Genomic DNA, 22,568 nt, shown 5'->3' on the forward strand with positions numbered 1-22,568 from the left:
ATGGGGCTCAAACCAAAAAATAACGGCGTGGCAGCATCAAACGATGACACTCTAACAACTATGGCTACCAACAAAACTTGTTACACATGTGCTTGTGTCTGAATCATACAATTAGTGACAACTTGCTAGCTTGAAAATTCTTTAAAAATTCTGTGATAGCTGGATAGGAAGTGTGATATATTTTATAAATATATACATAGATTACATTTTTCGTATAGCATCATGCAGATGTATTCATCACGATGTGCAGCCATCGTGATTCTTTTCTTTTTTTAAAATTTTTTACAATTTGCTTTATGTCACACCGACACAGATAGGTCTTATGGTGGCGATGGGATAGGAAAGGCCTAGGAATGGGAACGAAGCAGCTGTGGCCTTAATTAAGGTACAGCCCCAGCATCTGCCTGGTGTGAAAATGGGAATCCACTGAATGCCATCTTCAGTGCTGAACGACAGTAAGGTACGAACCCACTATCTCCTGGATGCAAGTTCATCTTGATTCTTACAGCAGCGTCCCCGATAGGAGCAAAGTCTCAGATAAGAGCGTTAACAGCTTCTCCAATTTCGTTATAGCTACACTAGAGAATGTTCTCCCAGATTGCACATAAACAAAAGTTGTAGCACACGTTTTTAACCGAACTTCCAGATGCATGTGCAAACTACCACATACATTTAAACCGCTCTTTTATCTGGTTGTCATAGCACAGGCCCTTTAATGTGTTACTTTATTCTTAATCTGCATATCCTTTACTCAAAATGTCCCAAGAGAAGAGCAGAAGGAAGTAATTATTTAAGAGTGAGGTAATAGTAATTACTCAACTGAACGCGTTGTCGTCTATTGTCAAGTATGCCCGAAGGAAGTGAAATGTGAAAAGAGATTTCAACTTGAATAACATGCAAAAACGACAGTACATATTATGGCAAAGGAGGAAAAGAAGAACAACACACTATAACTACTTCTTACATATGTAAACCTGAAGCTTTCACTTAATACATTTTCAGCCAATCTTTGTAAGGCTATAGTATGCACCAATACTCCGTGGAATAAATTAAACAATCCAGTTCTACAATCATTCCTCAAGAATGTAAACCAAAATATCACAGGGCTAAAGAAGATTCAAACAATTAGTCAGTACAGAGTGGAATCAGGGTGTCTTTGCCAAATTAATGTTTGGAACCTTTTGTGCCGGTGTATAAATTCTGTCCCAGCACTTCAGTTGACTTATAAAGGTCCTTCTCGGCCTATAAACTTTTTTTGACAGATAATAGATGTAATTTGTCTCCAGAAAACATTGAAAAACTTGCTGTTATTTATTGTGATGCTTCTTTCTGCAGTGAATGATACATGTATAAAGTGAGTGAATAAAATTGGCTTATTCTTAACTGCATAATTGCATGCATATTATAATTGTTTTTGGTGCATAAAAATCCAGTACCCAGTTATTAATATAATGAAGATCTACGGTAAGGTTTGCAGTGTGACACACTGGTACATCACACTGGTTCATGGTAAGCATAATTTGTTTCTTCATCATTTCATTTTTATCTTCATATGCTGTAAGCTAACATATCACAAAAAGACGACAGTCTGCAACATGTTCAATTCCAACAGCACATGAAAATAACTTTATGAAACAGTCACAGATAAGGCCTACATCGAAACATGATTATGTACAGGAAAAATAAAATTAATTACTCTGAAGGACATTTGTTACGGGCCATATTTTTTGGTAATAGCGATACACACACATTTTTCTTGTATCCTCTTTCTTGCCTATACATGACTTTCTAGAAACTTGAAATACCGTATTTCAGCAAAATGAGCTTGCAAAATATCACAAAATGTGATTTATTATACGAATTGAGCAAATATACCCCATTTGGTACAAAAAGTACAAAATATTATCGAAAAATACCACCAAAAACTGTTTAAACGCGCCTGAGATCTTAACTATTGTAGATTCAATCTCAGTTGTTTGATAGCGCTGTATTCACTGTGTACTGGAAGTATGTGTATTCAGTTTCACGATCTTTAGGATAATTGATAAAAATCAATATCTGTTATTGATTACAGCAAATGGCGTTATGATCGTAGCAACAAAGATCACGTAGCAAGACTGGTCTTCGATACAGCAGTGTGCATTATATTCTTTGGCAGTGCGAGTTTACTACTGATGAAACTAAATTGGCAAAAGTCCAGCATTTAATTATAAAAATACCGAAAACTAAAGTGTCAACAGTTTTTTCGAGGGCCGAGGAATACAACAGTGAGGGGTTTTATGTATTTGATGCAGCAAGAAAAATACTAATGTGTACTGTAAATACTGTAATGTTCGTATAAAGTGGGAACGAAAGGACACGTGCAATAAACAGTGCAGGGAATCAGAAATGCATAAAAAGAAGAATAATGAAGCAAATGAACTTAATTCTAAGTGGCAAATAACAATCAGCGATACTCTACACATCGCAAAGATGTTGAAAAGTGATAAAGAGCAATTTGTAATGGACACAACAAAAGCATTCATGCAAGCGAACATTCCTCTTGAGAAATCGAATAATCCTGGCATGAGGGTGTGGATGAAAAAGTACATAAAATGTAAGATAAATAATTCTGCTTTTATTGTAAAATATGACCATATTTGTAGGCCTATTGCAAATAAATCACTGGGCTGAGTAGTAATAATATTATTGTTTTTACGTCCCACCGACTACACTTACGGTTTTCGGAGACGTCGGGATGTTGTCCCACAGGAGTTCTTTTATTTATCACTAAATCTACTGACACGGGCTGACATATATGAGCATTTTCAAATAACACTGGACTGAGCCAGGTTCGAATCTGCTAATTTCGGTTCAGAAAGCCAGTGCCTTAAACCGCCTGAGCTACTCAACCGTGGCCAGAGTATCTGAAGGTGCTCAACTATGACGAACCCGTGTTGATAGATTTACCGGCACGTAAGAGAACTGCCGCGGGACAAAATTTTGGCACCTCGGTATCTCTGAAATCCGTAAAAGTTGTCAGTGGACATAAAACCAAAACATTAGTACTGATATTATAGTATTCCTGTATTCATTACTATACTTTTTTTTCTACAGGTGATGGTGATCTTCCACACGCAAATACTTGCCGCCAATATGACATCCCACTCGTTAAAGCAGAATATGAAGAGGAGGTGAAAGAAGCTGTGAAAAACAGAAAACTGATAATTCACTGCGATGAAACTACAATCGGAAAGGCAAAGCAGTTTTCATAATTCTGTTCCATATACTTCCTGTAGCTCGTAGATGCCCTGCCTTCAAAATTTTGCAGAATGTTGATTCGCAAGTGTTGTCAATCTATAAACAATGTAATTGTGAAGTACTCTGTAGACTACAGTGATGTTGTCGGCATATCCTCTGACAGTGCTCCATATATGACAAAGTGTGTGTGCATACTCTCAAAGGCTTAATTTCAGATGACTTACTTCACATGCAGAGTTGGGCCCATAAACTAGATATTATAACCAAGCATGTGCCCAGCTACTTCACCAGTCTGAATAAGTGCGTAAGTATGACTAAGAATGCATTCAAAAATACACGGAAGTGCAAGCATAGGTATTTGAAATTCCTTCGGGAGAAATACAATCGTGGTGAGAAGACAGTCAAACTTGTCCCGAAGCCCATATTAACCCGCTGGGGATCCTGGTTTGATTCAGCTGTCTATATACAAGAATATCTCTGTGATCTGGTTGAGTATTATTTGCAAAACTTTTAGCGATACCTCGTTTTACGAGGGTAAGAAGTAAGGAGGGAACTACCCCAGTTCTGGTAATACTGCCAACTGAATGGAAATGAAATCTGAATTGAATCGATAGTATGATCGATTGATATGAATTTTCTAAACCTTAATTATCTTAAGTGAACAACTGTGTCACACACACACATTATATAACATTCCTCAATACGAATCTTGTTCCTAGCATGAATGTTCAGAAATATCTTTTTCACAATTGTCACAGCTATCTACAGTACTATTAATTACAATCTCGTCCATGGCTATTTCCATGACACCGTCATGCCTCCAGACTACTGGCAAAAATTAGTGCAATTGGACTAGAAAAAAGAGTGACTGAATGGGTTGCTATATTTCTAGAAAATAGATCTCAGAGAACTAGAGTAGGCGAAGAGTAAGAGGGGAATTCCTCAAGGCAGTATTACTGGACCTGTATGTTTCCTTACATATATAAATGATATGAGTAAACAAGTGGAATCAGAGGTAAGGCTTTTTGCGTATGATGTTATTCTGTATAGAGTAATAAATCAGTTACAAGATTGTGAGCAACTGCAACGTGACCTCGATAATGTTGTGAGATGGACAGCAGGCAATGGTATGTTGAATAAAGCAGAATATGAAGAGGAAGTGAAAGAAGCTGTGAAAAACAGAAAACTGATAATTCACTGCGGGGTTAAAAGTCAGGTTGTGAGTTTCACAAATAGGAAAAGTCCTCTCAGTTTTAATTACTGCGTTGATGGGGTGAGAGTTCCTTTTGGGAATCACTGTAAGTATCTAGGTGTTAATATAAGGAAAGATCTTCATTGGGGTAATCACATAAATGGGATTGTAAATAAAGGGTACAGATCTCTGCACATGGTTACGAGGGTGTTTAGGAGTTGTAGTAAGGATGTAAAGGAGAGGGCATATAAATCTCTGGTAAGACCCCAACTAGAGTATGGTTCCAGTGTATGGGACCTTCACCAGTATTACCTGATTCAAGAACTGGAAAAAATCCAAAGAACAGCAGCTCGATTTGTTCTGGGTGATTTCTGACAAAAGAGTAGCGTTACAAAAATGTTGCTAACTTGGGCTGGGAAGAATTGGGAGAAAGAAAACGAGCTGCTCGACTAAGTGGTATGTGAAGTCAAATAAATAATAAAGTTTAATTATTCCACCTATTCAATACATAAAAAGAGATGTTAATAAAGAATTAAATCTGTAAATAAAATTATAGGGACATGTTTCGCCGTTTAATTAAGGGTATCTTCAGCCTAATCTCAATCTAAAAGTTAATTAATCAGGTACCTGATTGTAATAAAATTATAGGGACATGTTTCACCCTTTAATTAAGGGCATCTTCAGCCTAATCTCAATCTTTATTAACATCTCTTTTTATGTATTGAATAGGTGGAATAATTAAACTTCATTATTTATTTGACTTCATTGTACATAATACCAATATAAATGGTCCGTTATTGGACATTATATATTATTATATATTATATTATTATTATATATTATTATATATTATATTGGTATTATAAATTTACTCATTCGGAACAATTATTTCTGATTCCCTATGGGAATCAACATCTACATCATTCATTGTACATTTCAATAGGACCAAAATATGAGAATTATAACATGTAAGTGGTATGTTCCGAGCTATCAGTGGAAAGATGGCGTGGAATGACATTACTAGACGAATAAGTTTGAGTGGCGTCTTTAAAAGTAGGGAAGATCAAAATATGAAGATAAAGTTGGAATTCAAGAGGACAAACTGGGGCAAATATTCATTTATAGGAAGGGGAGTTAGGGATTGGAATAACTTACCAAGGGAGATGTTCAATAAATTTCCAATTTCTTTGAAATCATTTAAAAAAAGGCTAGGAAAACAACAGATAGGGAATCTGCCACCTGGGCGACTGCCCTAAATGCAGATCAGTATTGACTGATTGATTCCTCTTCCAGTTCTTTCACCTTTCTGCAATACCCCTCCCAATCTACGGCAGATACTGAATGGAATGCCTCGATAGTTCTTCAGTCGTCGCAAGTTTGCTGCTGACATGTCTCCTTAATATTTTTCTCACTCATATTCAATAATAACATATATTTTGGCTTTGCTGTGTTGCCATCGACCACAGTTTTTTTGTCCAAGGTTGTCAATACAAATCTCGAAGATAACCGAGTTCTACCGATTCAGCACTAGGGTGGTGGTGGCGGTGGTTATTGTTTTAAGAGGAAGTACAACTAGGCAACCATCCTCTATATAACACTAATCAGAGAGAAAAAATGGAAGGCGTCCGACACTAGGGAACCGAAGTATCACTAAAAGTTTCGCGGATAACAGTTTAAAGAGTTAGATGATGTCAGTGACGCTGTAAAATATTTCAAGGATCTAACCAGCAATGAGCAGAAGGCTACATTGTGTGAACCTATCTGTGCTAAGGAACACTGGACCTCTGTATCTTATGTAGTTTGTAACAGTGCTAGAAGGATCACACTATCCAACTGCCCACAAACTCACCCCTAAACTAGACATAATAGTTGGAGGGTTTGATTTAGTCAGGTAGTTTTAGAAGAGGAGGCAACTGTTGCCCTGAACCAGCTTTCAGGAGAAAGAAAAGATAGAGAAAAGAGAAAAATCAAGAATAGGCTAGAAAATGCACAGAAAAGCTGAAAAAAATGATCGAACAGGATCCAGCTAGGAAAATATTTCAAGGCACTGTGGCGCTATTTTATCTTCCGAATGTGCTCAGCAATGAAGTGAACTCGACTCTCATGGACAATGTGAAGAGCATTCCTATTCTTGCAAGCATATCAACGAACATTTTTTTTTTTTTCCAGGGCTATATGGCTTTACAAAATGCTGTGAAAGCACATCTGGGAGAGGAGAAGAAAGAAGACCTTGTTAGTGAAGTTTTAGGAGGCTTGACAGAAGACCACAGTCAATTTGCATCCAAGTGTTTGCAAGCATTATGGTTTCCGACGTCTAATGTGGATGATATAGATGTTGATTCCCATAGGGAATCTGAAATATTTGTCCTGAATGTGGACAGCGAGAGGGGCTTCTCTGCTCACACAAAGATACTTTCTGACTGTTGTACAACTCTCATGCTGATAATGTTGAAACCATGCTTAGTTTGTACTTTCGGGACAAGTAATTTAACAAGTAAAAAATGTAGCTATGTATACATTCATATTACAGGGCAGATCACCTAACTTTATTCTGAGGTATCAGTGATTTATATATTTGTTTTTATAACATTTTGTATATATGGTTGTTCTAAGATTTAATAACAAGCATATATTATAAGAGTTCTCTTTAAAACCTATTAACACAAAATTAGTTAGATTTAGCCCAAACTATGAGGAGGATTTCACAAGAAACATTGATCGGTATGACAATTTATTTCATGAAATACCTACATAAACAGTGTTAGTTTTAACACCAAAATCAACAGTTTTATTTCACCAAAAAATATAGGCTCTTAACAATTGTCCACAAGACTAATAGCTCAGAAAATTTCATACTGATATTAAAAACATGTCCTCGGAGACTCTTGGCACTGAAAGCCATACGATAAATAAAACCACCACCTTACTTGTGAACACTCACAAAAACATTTTAACAAATTCTCAAACCCTAACAAGTTTACATATGTCATAAAAATATCATTACCTAAGGTACATATTCCTTTCTGTGAAGTTACATGCCGTAAAATGGAAGTTTGGATTGTTGAGTGACATAATTTTTGGCAGCAGCATACATTCAACACCATCTGCTATGTTCTCAAAATGATTTCCATACATAAAGATGCCTAGAACAGAATTTAAGTCAGATATCAAGCACAATTAAGAACAGATCAAGCAAGAACATACACTGATAGAAAAAAAACCCGTTGGAAGTAAAAGGAGATTACACACAAACATTGCAAAAAAAATCACAATAATCACAGATGACCATTTTTGATAGATAGTTTTATCCAAGGTTATGAATTTCATTATTGGTTCCGTATTGAATTAAGAGTACATATAATTTAATTAACAAAGTTTTAACCTACCTACTCAATACTATGTATTTCAACAGGATCAAAACTAGTCCCCTAATACATTGTAATGTATATATAGGCATTACAATTACTGTATAGTATTGAGTAGGTGGATTAAAACTTTGTTAATTAAATTACTGTAGATAGTTTTGATGATAATGATTTTTGTTGTTTAAAGGTGACTAACATCTAGGTCATCGGCCCCTAATGGTACGAAATGAGATGAAATGAAATGGCAAATTAAAAGCCCCAAAACATCCAATGATCACAATTCAAAACATGACGACGAAGTATGAATGGATGGATGGATGGATATGAATTTAGAACGATCAGTGGAACTAACCCACAGTGTCTCACATGCACAGAAGCGGGCGTAGCACAATAGTATTACTGACCAAGGGACTGCTTCTATAGCACAATACTGAATCGATGATACTTGTAGTCGAAAGGGGTCCAAAATCCAAGTCAGTGGCCTCTCACAATGGTACTTATCACTAGAAAAGTAGAACCATGGTATCTGTCATGTTGTGGTACTAATCAATAGCGTAGACTCGCAGTATTCCACACATTATGGTACTACTCACAGGTAATGAAATTCGCACATGTATTACAGACCTTCGTGTTTCGCACATTGCGGCGCCATTTACAGGCAACGCAAACCTATGGTGTTCATCACATAAGTGTACTAACCACAGGGACTCGTACTATCCCATGGCGTTTCTCATACAGTGGGTACTAATCATAAGCAAGCCAGAACCATGGGTTCCGCCATCCCATGGTGTGGCTCATAGTGTGCTACTAATCACAGGTACTGTAAAAGCGTCGCGCTCTCATTTGCTACTAATCACAAACCTATTTGGTACTGAACATAGTGGTACTACGCGCAAGTAAAAGCGACCCATAGTGTTCCCCCCATGGTAGTACTAATCACAAGTATTTTCATGGTTCTAATTTGATCATCCCTAAGTCGCCCCTTACGACAGGCAGGGGATACCATGGGTGAATTCTTCGCTGCGTTCTCCACCCACAGGGGTTGTGTGTTTGGTCCGCGAGAAGTATTTTATTTCCCTCAAGTCCGCCGGCAAGTCGGTTAGTACCCCCCTATACGCCACCTGGGACGCGCCACGTGGGCATATCACCTCTCCCCCTGCTACGCCAGCGTAGTAGGTTCGTGGAATTAGATAGTTTTATGAAAATAATTTATTCACTGACGAGCCTAAAACTCATGTACACAAGTCTATTTAAAGAGCTTACCTTTGAAATCACTTGCTTGAATTAATATGCAACTAAAGAAGCAAATTGATAAAGGATGTGTTCGGTGTCAAAAATAGATTAGTACACATCAATACTCAATAAAGAATGGAGAAAAAATAATGTTTTTATTACATTTATACCTCCTTCCTACTTTCTTTTCTTTCTGTACATTTATACACACATATATTTTTATTTTTTATTTTTACAATTGGTCTTACATTAAAATTAATTTTTATTTACAATCACCTATTCAATACATTACAATATATTCACTGGATTGTAGTATAATCATGAAGTATCTTAAATAATGGGACATGTTTTGTTCGGTATAGCAAACATCATCAGCCATTAATGCACAAAGACTAGGTCAGGGCCCTGAGTTTAAAAAATGATCAAAATAGCATCCTCATATCAAGAGGGTAACCGTGTAGTAATAAAAGAATGATCATCAACGATCAACACAATATGAACAATAGACTTGAGATTGTAACAAAATTGGTGCAAATTAAAAATAAGTATTTATTGTGAAATGCATTAAACAATAAACAATCATGGGGTTGTTAAAGTATGACAATAGGCGTTGTGGACATTAAAATATACATCAATGCATGAAGCGTGGATTAAATTTAAAATTGTGAAATTGGAATTGCTTCAAATTAATTAAAAACAAGAGTTGAAATAGGGTTCGTTGAATCATTGCGTGTCCAAGTTGAACCAGTCAAAAGGCACATAACAGCAATACAGACTAAGGTTTAAGTATGACGTGAACACCAATAGTTGTGAATTCCATAGGAGAGACACAATTTTGATACCACGAGAGTTCAAGTTAAGCCGGTCAATATGCACGTGCTAGCAATAAGACTAGGAAACTGTGTGTGACGTGGAACACCAAATAGTCGACTCCTAATAAATTAACGACAATCTTGAACATAGGGGGAGTTCTAGCAATCCTTAGGTGAAAGAGAGCAGATTATGGTGCGTACTGGAGTTTGGAATCCCTGGAGCTGGTATGAGGTGTCCACTTGCGTTGGCTGCGTGAAGCAAACTCATGAATATGTATGTAATCATTTTTAAACTCAGGGCCCTGACATAGTCTTTGTGCATTAATGGCTGATGTTTGCTATGCTGAACGAAACATGTCCCATTATTTAAGATACTTCATATAATCCAATGAGTATATTGTAATGTATTGAATAGGTGGTTGTAAATACAATTTTATCATTTTAATATATCAATATGGTTCCATTATGAGATTAATTACAAGTAAAGAGGAAGCGGTGTGGCCTTAATTAAGGTACAGCCCCAGCATTTGCCTGTGAGCTTGCATCCTGGAAGCATCACTTCGGTCCACGGTAAAAGGGATGTTGCGGGTATTCTTGAGAATATTGTGGAATCATCACTGCAAAGGGCTATGATGTGTCTGAGAGAGCTTTCCAATCACCATCAGTGCCTCCCATGCATTAATCTTCTTGAAGCACTTGTTATTACCAGGTCAGAACTTAACAAAAGCCTGTTAAACACATCTTGAATGTTGTGTTCTTGAGACGATTTTCTTGCATGACCCTTCCTGCATTGCCTAATGCGCTTATGTCTTGCCTCCTGCACTGGGATCATTTTCACATGATGCCCATACGTACATACATTCATACACATGAGTGAAAATTAAAAATTGCATTTCCTTGTTACTGTGCACATGACCGATACAGAAATACCATTCTTTTAAAATTCTGAGCAATGTACAGTCAAAAACTCTTATTTTATATATATATAGATTGAAATGGTGAGTTGGCCGTGCGGTAAGGGGATCATTTAATCATAAACCTTAACCATGTCCGATTCATTTCACCTATACCATCCAAGTACAAATGTTTCACTGGTTTGATAATCTCAGTCGCTATGAAAAATGTCCCAAGAGCCCTACTAAAAAAAGTATATCCCTGGCTGGAATGAAATTAACAAGGCACTTTATGAGCAGTATCCAGTGGTGATTTTTAAGCAGTTGACGCCTTCTTATACAACACGGATGCATCTTTTCGACAGAAGTGGTACAGCACTGTAGAAGTGACAGATGGAGATTGCCACAGTAATAAAGTTGAAAATCACACTGTCTGTGTATCCCAAAAACCTGCTCATGAAAAGGGTCATACATTCCAAGTAAAGCAATTACTCAAACAACAGAAAGACACTATTCAAAAGCACTCAATCTACTAAGAACAGTTCACACATCAAAAAGTAGATATTACTATCAAAGATGTCAGACCAAGTAAAGCTGCTGGCTTTAATGGTATATTTAATGAGTTTCTGATACACAATGGACCAAAAAAGAGGCTCTGGATGACTAAATTCTACTCCAACATTTTTAAATCTCTACTACTGCCTCACGAAGTCAAGGAAAGCAATCAATCACTACTGACATCTCTAATGATTTTGACCACTCTAACTTTCAAATTTATACATTACACTATTCTAAGATTGACCTTCAATCAATCAATCAATCAATCAATCAATCAATCAATCAATCAATCAATCAATCAATCAATCAATCAATCAATCAATCAATCAATCAATCAATCAATCAATCAATCAATCACTCACTACTGATCTGCATTTAGGGCAGTCGCCCAGGCAACAGATTCCCTTCTGCTATTTTTCTAGCCTTTTCTTAAATGACTGCAAAGAAATTGGAAATTTATTGAACATCTCCCTTGGTTATTCCAATCTCTAACTACCCTCCCTACAAACGAATATTTGACAAAATTTGTCCTCTTAAACTCCAGCTTTATTTTCATATTGTGATCCTTCCTACCTTTAAAGACACCACTCCAATTTATCCGTCTACTAATGTCATTCCACACCATCACTCCTCTGACAGCTCAGAACATACCACTTATGAGAAAGATGTTGATTCCCGTAGGGAACCTGAAATATTCGTTCTGAATGAGTAAATTTATAATACCAATATAGTTGGTCTGTTATTGGACATTATAAATTTTCCAGCTAACTTATTCCTGATTGCCAGTGTTTCGTCCCAGTGTGCTAAGTTGGGCTCATCAGTTGGTAAATAGCACATCCACCAAGATGCATGGCTAGTGCATACCATGGAGGCCAATTCCAACTGAGAGGTTTTCATTCCCCTCCTTGATGGGGGAGAGGGGCGGGCCACTCAGAAGGTGATGCCTTCTCTCTGGCTGGGAGATTTGTGGGGGTTTGGTGGGTTGTGGGAGTAGGTTGCAGGGGGGTGTGGACGACTTGTAGAGGAGGGAGGGGACGGGAGGGGATTTTTACCTCTCATTTATTTTCTCCTTCGTTATTTACAGCTGATAGTACACAGTTTAATTGGTATTGGAGAGGTAAATTAGTAGGTTAACAAAACGTTATTACAATATATTACAGTATAGTGTTGCTATTACAGTATTTACAATACAATTACAATTAATAGTACACACTTTAAATTGGTGTTGGGGAGGTACATTAGTAGGTTGACAAGATGTTATTACAATATATTACAATTAATAGTACACAGTTTAAATTGGTACGTTGAGATTTCAAAGTTATGTGAAAGTCTAAAGTCAAATACGTATTTTTAGTTGTAGTTTATGAGGCACTGTATAATTTTAAGTATCAGTAATGCATGTCTATGAAGAAGTCGTAGATCAAATACGTTATTAAGACATATACGTTAGAGAGAACTGTGTGTGAAGAAGAATCAAATACGCACTTAAATGTAGTACGAAGTAAGTACTTGATGAGTTCAGTTGCAGTTTACGAGGCACTATATAATTTTAGAGATTAGCGCTGCGTATCAATAGATTCAAATATAATGAAGAAGTCGTAGATCAAATACGTCAAATACATATTTAAAAGTACAGAGTAAGTTCTTGAAGAGTTCAGTTGAAGTTTATGAGGCACTCTATAATTTTAGAAATTAGCATTGCGTGTGATAGAACCAAAATTTATGTACAAGTCGAAGATCAAAAATGTACTTGAAGTACGAAGCAAGTTCTTGAAGAGTAGATCGGCATTGTGCTTCCAAAAGTTACGTAAGTTAGATTAATGAAGTTACTGAAACACATGACATAGAAAACAATTGAGAAGAGAAAACATACTAAAAAGTTGAGTAGCATAAATGACGCAGCGTGTTATATCTTGAAAGGTTATTCCACTGAAGCTCAGCTTGTAGGATTTCAGCAAGATATAGCAGATATCCTGGGTTCAGGAGGCCAAATGGACTGTATTGCGATTGACCTATCTAAGGCATTTGATAGGGTAGATCATGGAAGACTACTGGCAAAAATGAGTGCTATTGGACTAGAAAAAAGAGTGACTGAATGGGTGGCTATGTTTCTAGAAAACAGAACTCAGAGAATTAGAGTAGGCAAAGCTTTATTTGACCCTGTAATAATGAAGAGCGGAATTCCTCAAGGCAGTATTATTGGACCTTTATGTTTTCTTATATATATATCAATGATATGTGTAAAGAAGTGGAATCAGAGATAAGGCTGTTTACAGATGATGTTATTCTGTACAGAGTAATAAATAACTTACAAGATTGTGGGCGGCTGCAGGGTGACCTCAATAGTGTTGTGAGATGGACGGTGAGCAATGGTATGATGATAACGGGGTTAAAAGTCTAGTTGTGACTTTCACAAATTGGAAAAGTCCCCTCAGTTTTAATTACTGCGTTGATGGGGTGAAAGTTCCTTTTGGGGATCACTGTAAGTATCTAGGTGTTAATATAAGAAAAGACCTTCATTGGGGTAATCACATAAATATGATTGTTAATAAAGGGTACAGATCTCTGCACATGCTTATGAGGGTATTTAGGGGTTGTAGTAAGGATGTAAAGGAGAGGGCATATAAGTCTCTGGTAAGACCCCAACTAGAGTATGGTTCCAGTGTATGGGACCCTCACCAGAATTACTTGATTCAAGAACTGGAAAAAATCCAAAGAAAAGCAGCTCGATTTGTTCTGGGTAATTTCTGACAAAAGAGTAGTGTTACAAAAATGTTGCAAAGTTTGGGCTGGGAAGACTTGGGAGAAAGGAGACAAACTGCTCGATTAAGTGGTATGTTACATGTTATAAATCTCATTTTTTTGTCCGTATTGAAAATTTACAGTTCATAAAACAACAAAGGTGTTATGATCATGTAACAAGTGAAAATAAAAGTACTGAATAGTTGGAATTCAAGAGGACAAATTACGGCAAATATTCGTTTATAGGAAGGGGAGTTAGGGATTGGAATAACCTACCAAGGGAAATGTTCAATAATTTTCCAATTTATTTGCGATCATTTAAGAAAAGGCTAGGAAAACAATAGATAGGGAATCTGCCACCTGGGCGAATGCCCTAAATGCAGATCAATAGTGACATTGATTGATTGATTGATTGATTGATTGATTGAAGTTCAATCTTAGAATAGTGTAATGTATAAATTTGAAAGTTAGAGTGGTCAAAATCATTAGAGATGTTAGAAAATATGAATTAATTAGGAGAGTGGAAAAAAGAATGTATGCCTAATAAGGAAAGAAAAGGTTGAGGTAGAAAAATAAAAGAGAAATAAATAAAGGGAAGAAAAGGGAAGTAAATGAGGAAGTGAAGTAGTTTAAGGTGGATTCGGAGGATGGGTTATAAAAAGTGGAAATTGATGGTAGGAACTACATAAGGTCTGGAATAATGAATTTGGGTTTGTAAAATTAGCATTTTTGATGAAGTGGATAAGGAAGTCGAATAAAATATTAGGGTCTTCAGAAATGCCATTTAAATTTAAACTGGGGTTGAAGTAGTGGTCAAGATGAATAAAACAATTTTCAGTAGTGTTTAGGGGCCACTGTTAATAATTTTAAGTCTTTATCAATACTGGTGAAATTATGATCAGAATCTTGTATGTGTTGTCCTATTGCAGAAAATCTGTTGTATTTTATGGCATTCATGTGTTCAGAGTATCTGATAATTAAAGTTACATCCTGTCTGTCCAATAGACGAAGAGCTACAGTTATTGCATTGGAATCTTTATACTCCAGATTTAGAAAAAACATTAGATTTATTAATTGAGTTAGAGTTGTGCAATAAGTCAAGATTTCTGTTAGTGGTTCTGAAAGATATTTTCGTGTTATGTTTTTTAAGAATGTTAGTTATTAGTGTTTTGGGAGAAAGTAAAGGTGGAAAATGCTGTGGGTTTGGTTTTATCTTTTGTTAATGTGGTTTTGGAGCAGTGTTTGAATTTGTTAATAATATGGTTTATGAAAGAGTTGTTAAAGCCATTTAATTTTGCAATAGTACGGATGGTATTTAATTCATTATTTAAATCTTTTTTAGACACTGGAGTGTTAAAAGCACGAAAAATTAGGCTGTTATAGGAAGCTCGTTTATGTGCTTGTGGGTGTATAGAATCTCGCCGGATAAAGGTTTTTATTTTATAATCATCTACCCTGAATTATGTATCCTAACATGTTGGACTTGGTGTGTGAACCTTGTGGATAACTTTACTTAACTATCTGCTTATTTATGGCGCGTCAAAATTTAGTGGATAAACATATTGCATCAAAGTATACGGTAACGCTTGACTGCCCGCCATTGCCTTAGGGTCTGAGACCCTATCTTTTAATTTTAATAGTTCTGTGTGGTTGGTGTATTCGTTCTACATGCTCTCTTGGGATCTATTAAATTGTTACCAAATTAAGGCCTAACTAGTTCTGTTTTCATACCAGTGATTATTTCTCCTAAATCATTAGCTATGGGTAGGTGCGCACCATTTTAGTGGTCATAAATGATGTGTAGAGTATATGGTTTTGATAATCTTTGTCTTCCAGTAGTATTCTGGCATTTAATTATTTAATCTGGTAAAATTATTTCTTGCTGAATGTCATTAACTGCTTATCGTGGTGAAGTATGGAACCTTGTATCAGCCCTTGCTAGTTATTACTTGGATCTATTGGCTATTATTGAAACTATAGCTCGATTGCTGCCGTGTGAATGCAGGCCCGTCCTGGTTGTGGGGAAGCGAGTGCATATTGCTACCGTGGGTTGCTATTTGTGGAGGTAGTGATCTGAACTGGTTTCTGTGTTATCTGTTTTGGGGTGATGTTTGTTATTGTGAAGTGCTATCGATTGGAGACTGGAAAGGTAACCTGTTTGTCTAGTGCATGGACCTTGAGTCTTTTACTGTGTTTCCATTTCTATTTATCGGTTGTATGAGCTTCTCAATTGTGAATGGTATTAATGCCTTCATCTTAAAAATACTTATTAACTTGTCATACAATGTACATCCTTAAAAGGAACCTATTACTAGTTTCAACCGCTTCCCCAATTTTCTAAACTTGAAGTTATATTAATCTATCCTGTTATCCTTGAAATTTTATACTTGTTATCCATTTCTTGTAAAGGTGGTTAATGTGTTACTTTCTGTTGTGGTTGTCGTTCTCATGTAGGATTTAGTTCTGTGCTCTGCTGAAAGCATTATTTGACTGGTTATTTGCTTCTAAATTAATAACCTATTGTTGTAGTGTGTTGTTCTATTTGAGTTGTAGATTGCATAGGGTGTTACAATACTTTTTTTTTTTCGTTACAATACATTTAAATCTAAGAATTTCATTTTTGTCCGCATTGAACTGAGAATGGAAGATAGGAAACTTAAAAGGGTCCACCTTTTCAATACAAAATTGTTATAGTTTATTACAACATATATTTACATTTGGAACTAGTTTCGAGCTGTTTGGCGTCATCTTCAGCCAAAAAAAACTTGAAGCACTTAAAAATAAGGTAAAACACAGCAACTCCCCTCCAAAACATAACAGCAAGCCTAAACTCGCTAATGACACTCTACAACAATTCCACCCACCAGTAATTAATCTTTCCACCACCAACTTAGATGAGGACGATATAAGAATTCTTTCGAAAGGTCCAAAGCACAACTGGCCCTGTTTCAACTCGGCCCTTACAGCCTCCAAACTCGTAATTGAATCAGAAGTTGCTATCAGCAAAATGCCATATGAACTACAAGACAAACTCAGAATGGACGTAAAAAAACAATTAAACAAAAGTTTTTTCTCAAAAATCGCACTGCGACCCCTATCACCAAAATCAACAAAGATTCCCTTACTGAAAGAAAACAAATTCTCAATCTTAAAAAGAAAGTCAAAGACAACCAACTCATCATTACAAAGGCCGACAAAGGCAACACAACAGTCATTATGGATAAAACAGATTACATTCAAAAAACAAAAAATTTCTTAGATACTGACTCCTTTTCGATAGTTAAGAAGGACCCAACACAATCATTCAAAGGCAATTGAAACAAATTCTAAAGAGCACATCTTTTCTCCTCACTGAGCAAGAAAAACAAAAGTTAATTACTATGAACCCAGGCCTACCAACAGCTAAAGCACTACCCAAAATCCACAAAACCGGTGTCCCTATTCGACCCATAATAAACTACAGACCAAGCCCCTTATATAAATTATCTCAATTTATCCAACAATTTCTTAATAAACATTATAAATTCTCATCAAATAAATCCATCAGGAACACTGTAGAATTAGTGAACAAACTAAACAGTTTCAAGCTTCAACCATATCATTCAATGCACTCCTTTGATATAGTCAACATGTATCCCAGTATAAAAACCAACTCATTATTCCCGATCATCGAAAAGAACTTACTTGCTAACAATCAACTAAGTAAACTAGAAGTTCAAGACTTTATGACCATATTAAGATTACTAATTAACAATAACTATTTCACATTCGATAAGATCATTTACAAACAAGATGGTTTGGCTATGGGTTCACCAGCCTCAGGAATTTTAGCAGAGATCTACCTTGATTTCCTAGAGCACACCGCCATCGACAATAACATCAAATTTACTAATATCCAATTCTGGGCGAGGTACGTAGATGACACATTTATAATCCTAGATGAACGCTCCATAGACGCACCTTCCACCCTCAAAAACCTTAATACCATTGATCATGACATTAAATTTACCTTAGAATCAGAGATAAACAACTCCATCAACTTCCTAGACCTAACAATCAATAGGCACCCCTCTTCGTTCACATATAGTATCTATAGAAAACCCACTCAAACGGCCACTACTATAAGAAATGACTCACTACACCCCCAAACATACAAAGCGGCTACATATAATAGCTTAGTAGAACGAGCATTCAAAATTCCGATGTCAAGAAAAAACTTAAATAAAGAATTGAACACCATTCGCTCTATAGCAAAATTTAATGGATATAATGAGTCCTTTATTGAAAGAATAATCAATAAATTCAGACACCGCCCAAAAACCACCCTAATAAAAGACAATACTAGCACTGCCACGTTTTCCACATTTACCTTCAATAAAGAAATTTACAACGTCACTAACGTTCTTAAAGAACACAACGTTAAAATAGCCTTTCGTACTAACAATAGAAGCACAGAGATCCTACACAACTCTTCATCAATAAATAAAAGTAGTCCTTTTTCTAAATCAGGTGTATATAGGTTTTCTTGCCAAGACTGCAAAAGTTCTTACCTAGGGCAAACAGGACGCAGCTTTAAAATCAGATATGCAGAACATGTCAATGCCATAAAACACAACCGTTTTTCCGCGGTCGGCCTACATATAAAAGAATTTAAGCACAACTTTACTGAAATAAATCAAGATCTTGAAGTATTAGATATTCTAAACAAAGGTTCTTTCCTAGACGTCACTGAAAACATCTATATTCATTTAGACCAATATTTCAATCCCAACCTAAACTTAAATGATATCTCAGAGAAACCAAAGATCCTATTCGACTTTCTCATTGAATTTTTCAAAAACATGAATATCCCGAAAAACAGATCTGTCTTTCACATTATGCATAATACTTTGTCACGCCACACACTTTCACCACATCACCCTCCATATTTCCCCTCCTTCCACTCCTCCTCCCCTACCGCTCCTTCCCTCTCCCCCCCCCCTAATCCAACAATGGCCGCTCCCCAGACCTAAACTATCCAACACGCCCTGCTCCTCTTCATCTCGCGCCATAGCTTTACCGCCTTATGTCCCGCAATAAACATCATAGAAACCTGCCCCCACCCTACACGTAACGCTGCAACAATACACCACAAATACTGGCACAGTCAACCTCCAAACTCTCAAAAACGAATTCCTTAATGCCAATTTTATATTCTCGTCGAGCTGAATACCGGACCTGTGAAGATTACAAGATTATTTTGTGCATCTACAGAAGGGTGGTGTTAATGAAGCTACGTAATATAGAGAGAGGCTTTCAAAGGTGATTAAATGAAGAAGTTATATCATGTTCAAGATCATGCTTTCACGTCTCTGCACAGTATTTAAAATACAATTTACTGTTGGTCTTTATAGCTATTGTTGAGAGTGAAGGAGTTTTTCCTGTTGTGTATGTTTATCAGGAACTCAAGAGAGACTTCATTAGTTAGTCCGAACATAAAGAAAATGATGAACTCTTCTCAGAAGAACTCTTAAGGTTTCACCTTACTTTTTCCTGCCTGCTGGCTCTTCAGAAGTGTGTACGCGTGCGTTTTGTATTCAGGAATCATTCAAGGCAAATATTTTCGCACTGCAAGATGTGTGGTTAAGGTTATTTTTAATATGTATAACTTTTGCTTTCTCAACGATTCATTTGTTTCTATATTCGTCCCTGTTTTTATCTCCTCGTAAGATGTGTATTGTTGAATGTAACACCTTGTGTAAAAAATTGGGTTAAATGAAGAAGTTATATCATGTTCAAGATCATGCCTTCATGTCTCTGCACAATATTTAAAATGAAATTTACCGTTGGTCTTTATAGCTATTGTTGAGAGTGAAGGAGAATTTCCTGTTGTGTGTATTTATCAGGAACTCAAGGGAAACTTCAATAGTTAGTCGGAACACAGAAAAAATGATGAACTCTTCTCAGAAGAACTCTTAAGGTTACACTTTACTTTTTCCTGCCTGCTGGCTCTTCAGAAATGTGTGCGCATGCGTTTTGTATTCAGGAATCATTCAAGGCGAATATTTTCGCACTACAAGATGTGTGGTTAAGGTTATTTTTAATATGTATAACTTTTGCTTTCTCAACGATTCATTTGTTTCTATATTTGTCCCTGTTTTTATCTCCTTGCAAGATGTGTATTGTTTAATATAACGCCTTGTGTAATATAAATGTCTACATACTAGCCTATTTCCCACATTTTGGCTGAAGATGACGCCAAACAGCGTCGAAACTAGTTCCAAATGTAAATATATGTTGTAATAAACTATAACAATTTTGTATTGAAAAGGTGGACCCTTTTAAGTTTCCTATCTTACAATACATAGTTCTTGTTTATTTTTAGAACTCTTATTGCACAAGTGTTTAATAGAAATATAAATATATTTATTTAAAGTTAATTACAAGTAGGACCAGAGGTCCCTTTGGCTGTAACTAACTGCCACTTTAAATGTATCACGTAACATACAAAATCTAATACATACAAAGCGTAAGATACATTTTCCTACTGAGGATATAAGAATAAGATTAAAAACTAAACATCTAGGAGATTACAATAATACTTTTAACATTTCATAAACATACACTATACTAACAAGGAAGAGAAGACGAAACAGAAACCTAAGAATTTTAAAGTCGAGGATGAACTGAGAGTAAAACTGAGCATCTAAAATGTATCTAGGGGGTTATGATATTTTGTACTATTTTATTAATTTGGTGAAAATTCATTCACATGGCTTAATAAGTGGAAAGGTAGCAGGTGTCAGAGGAGTCCTACCTTATCTATTTATTGTTGTGGGGTTATGTAAAATAGGTATGGGTCCTTAACCTGAGGAGTGCATCTCCTTTTAAACCGTGATGGTATGGTTCTGGTCTTGTGTTTGGTGATGTTGTTACAGTACCATGGGTTTGGTTTGGAATAAAATAGGGTGGCATAATGGCTCCTTGGCATGCTGTTGAGGATGGTGTGATCCTTTAATCCCTTATGGGTTGACACGTGTCTCTTAGTAGTCATTATGGTTTTGTTGTGTTGGTAATGGGGTGGTTATGGCAATTTGGTAGGGGTGTGTATAGCCTTTAAGTTTACCTCTGTGCCCCAGTAGATTTGGCCATTTAGTTCACATGGGTCTACAACTCTGGTGGAATAACCTTGTCTTGTCGAATGTATCTTGTTGGTTTTTGAGTGTTATCGTTTCTTCATTTCTGTTCTCCTGCATAACCTATTGAACTGATGTCATCATGTATTTAATTTGTAATACTGTAAAGTTCATTTAAGATTAACCTGCCAGTCGATGGCCCTTTTCCTCAGTGGAACCTTTATTATCTGTGGTTATTGTTGACTTGTCATCTTACTGTTCTGTGGTTTTGCTAGATAAGTATGGGATTATCTAGTATTTCCCAAACAGTACTGAAGTCACCCTACTAATTGATTATGGGGTCTTCTGGGGTGTTCCTTCCTTCTTCATTGTTCTATCGAGTATTTTCTATCATCCTGCCTCATTTTGTACCACTTATATTTTATTTACCTGGTCTCCTGTGGGTTAGGAGGAGGTACCTGCTTAGCTGGTGAGCAACCGGGTGGATCTGGGATGCCACTTATTTCTAGACTGGATTACGCAGAGATCCTAATGGACAACCGGTGGATTATGTTGTGTGGGTCATTGCTCCTAATTTCCTGTTGGTCATCTGGTTTGAGGTGTATTCTATCGCCTTTCTTTAATTTAATCGGATGTGCCTTTGAGGAATGTATTTTGGGTGATTCTGTGTAGGTGGAGGGTTATGTGACTTCAGTTGGGTTTACCCCACTGAGATTTCCCTTCTAAATCTATTTCTGTCCCGTCCTTCCATGGTGTTAATGGTGATCTTGTAGCAAGTTTATTTTTTCATACTTATGCTATTCTTGGCTTGGTATCATTTGATCTATCTGTTGTTGATGGTAAACTAATCCGTACCCATTATCTTGTAAAGTATAGAGGTCTCCAGCAGTGTTTTTCATGGTTGTCCTAGCCTGAATAAATATTACCTGTTAGCCATAGATTTGTAATTTTCTTAAAACCTCTCTTTTGGTGTGTCACCGGCTATTTGGTGTAACTGTTTCTAATCTTCATTCTTGTCTAGTCAGGTTGTGTGTGGTGTGTATATGAAGTGTTGGACCAAAATAAGTTGGAAATTTATTAAAAGCTTATGGTCATGAAGTTATAAGATTTTAAAAATTATTAAGATCATGATTCGTAGTTCTGCACCTCTAACATTCTAGATTTTTTCACTGTAATCCTGGTTCCTTGGGCTATGATAGGGTCATGTGTTTTGATCTATTTCCAGTGCTCGCTTGGACTATGCTAGGTGGACTTGCATTTTTTGGGTTTGTGTTCTATATTTCAGGTAATCTCCTCACCCATTCAGCTAATGTATCTCTATGTTATGGTGAAGGTATAACTGGATATTCTGTTAATGCCTGTACGTGTGTGGGAATTACGATATCTGTTGTACTTTATGTGTTATTAATAGAGAAATG

General features: G+C 36.4%; 1 protein-coding gene across 5 annotated transcripts in view; it reads right to left on the minus strand.

Annotated features, from left to right (window-relative positions):
- The window catches only part of LOC136858309 (cytosolic carboxypeptidase-like protein 5), a 376,851-nt gene that overhangs the window by 40,183 nt on the left and 314,100 nt on the right, over window positions 1-22,568 (minus strand). For all 5 annotated transcript variants that reach the window (XM_067137753.2, XM_067137752.2, XM_067137756.2 and 2 more), the window contains one exon: window positions 7,437-7,575. In XM_067137753.2, coding sequence (XP_066993854.2) covers window positions 7,437-7,575 — 139 coding nt within the window. The remainder of the gene's footprint in view (window positions 1-7,436; window positions 7,576-22,568) is intronic.

Source organism: Anabrus simplex, chromosome 1 (assembly GCF_040414725.1).
Source record: "Anabrus simplex isolate iqAnaSimp1 chromosome 1, ASM4041472v1, whole genome shotgun sequence".
Taxonomy (NCBI): domain Eukaryota; kingdom Metazoa; phylum Arthropoda; class Insecta; order Orthoptera; family Tettigoniidae; genus Anabrus; species Anabrus simplex.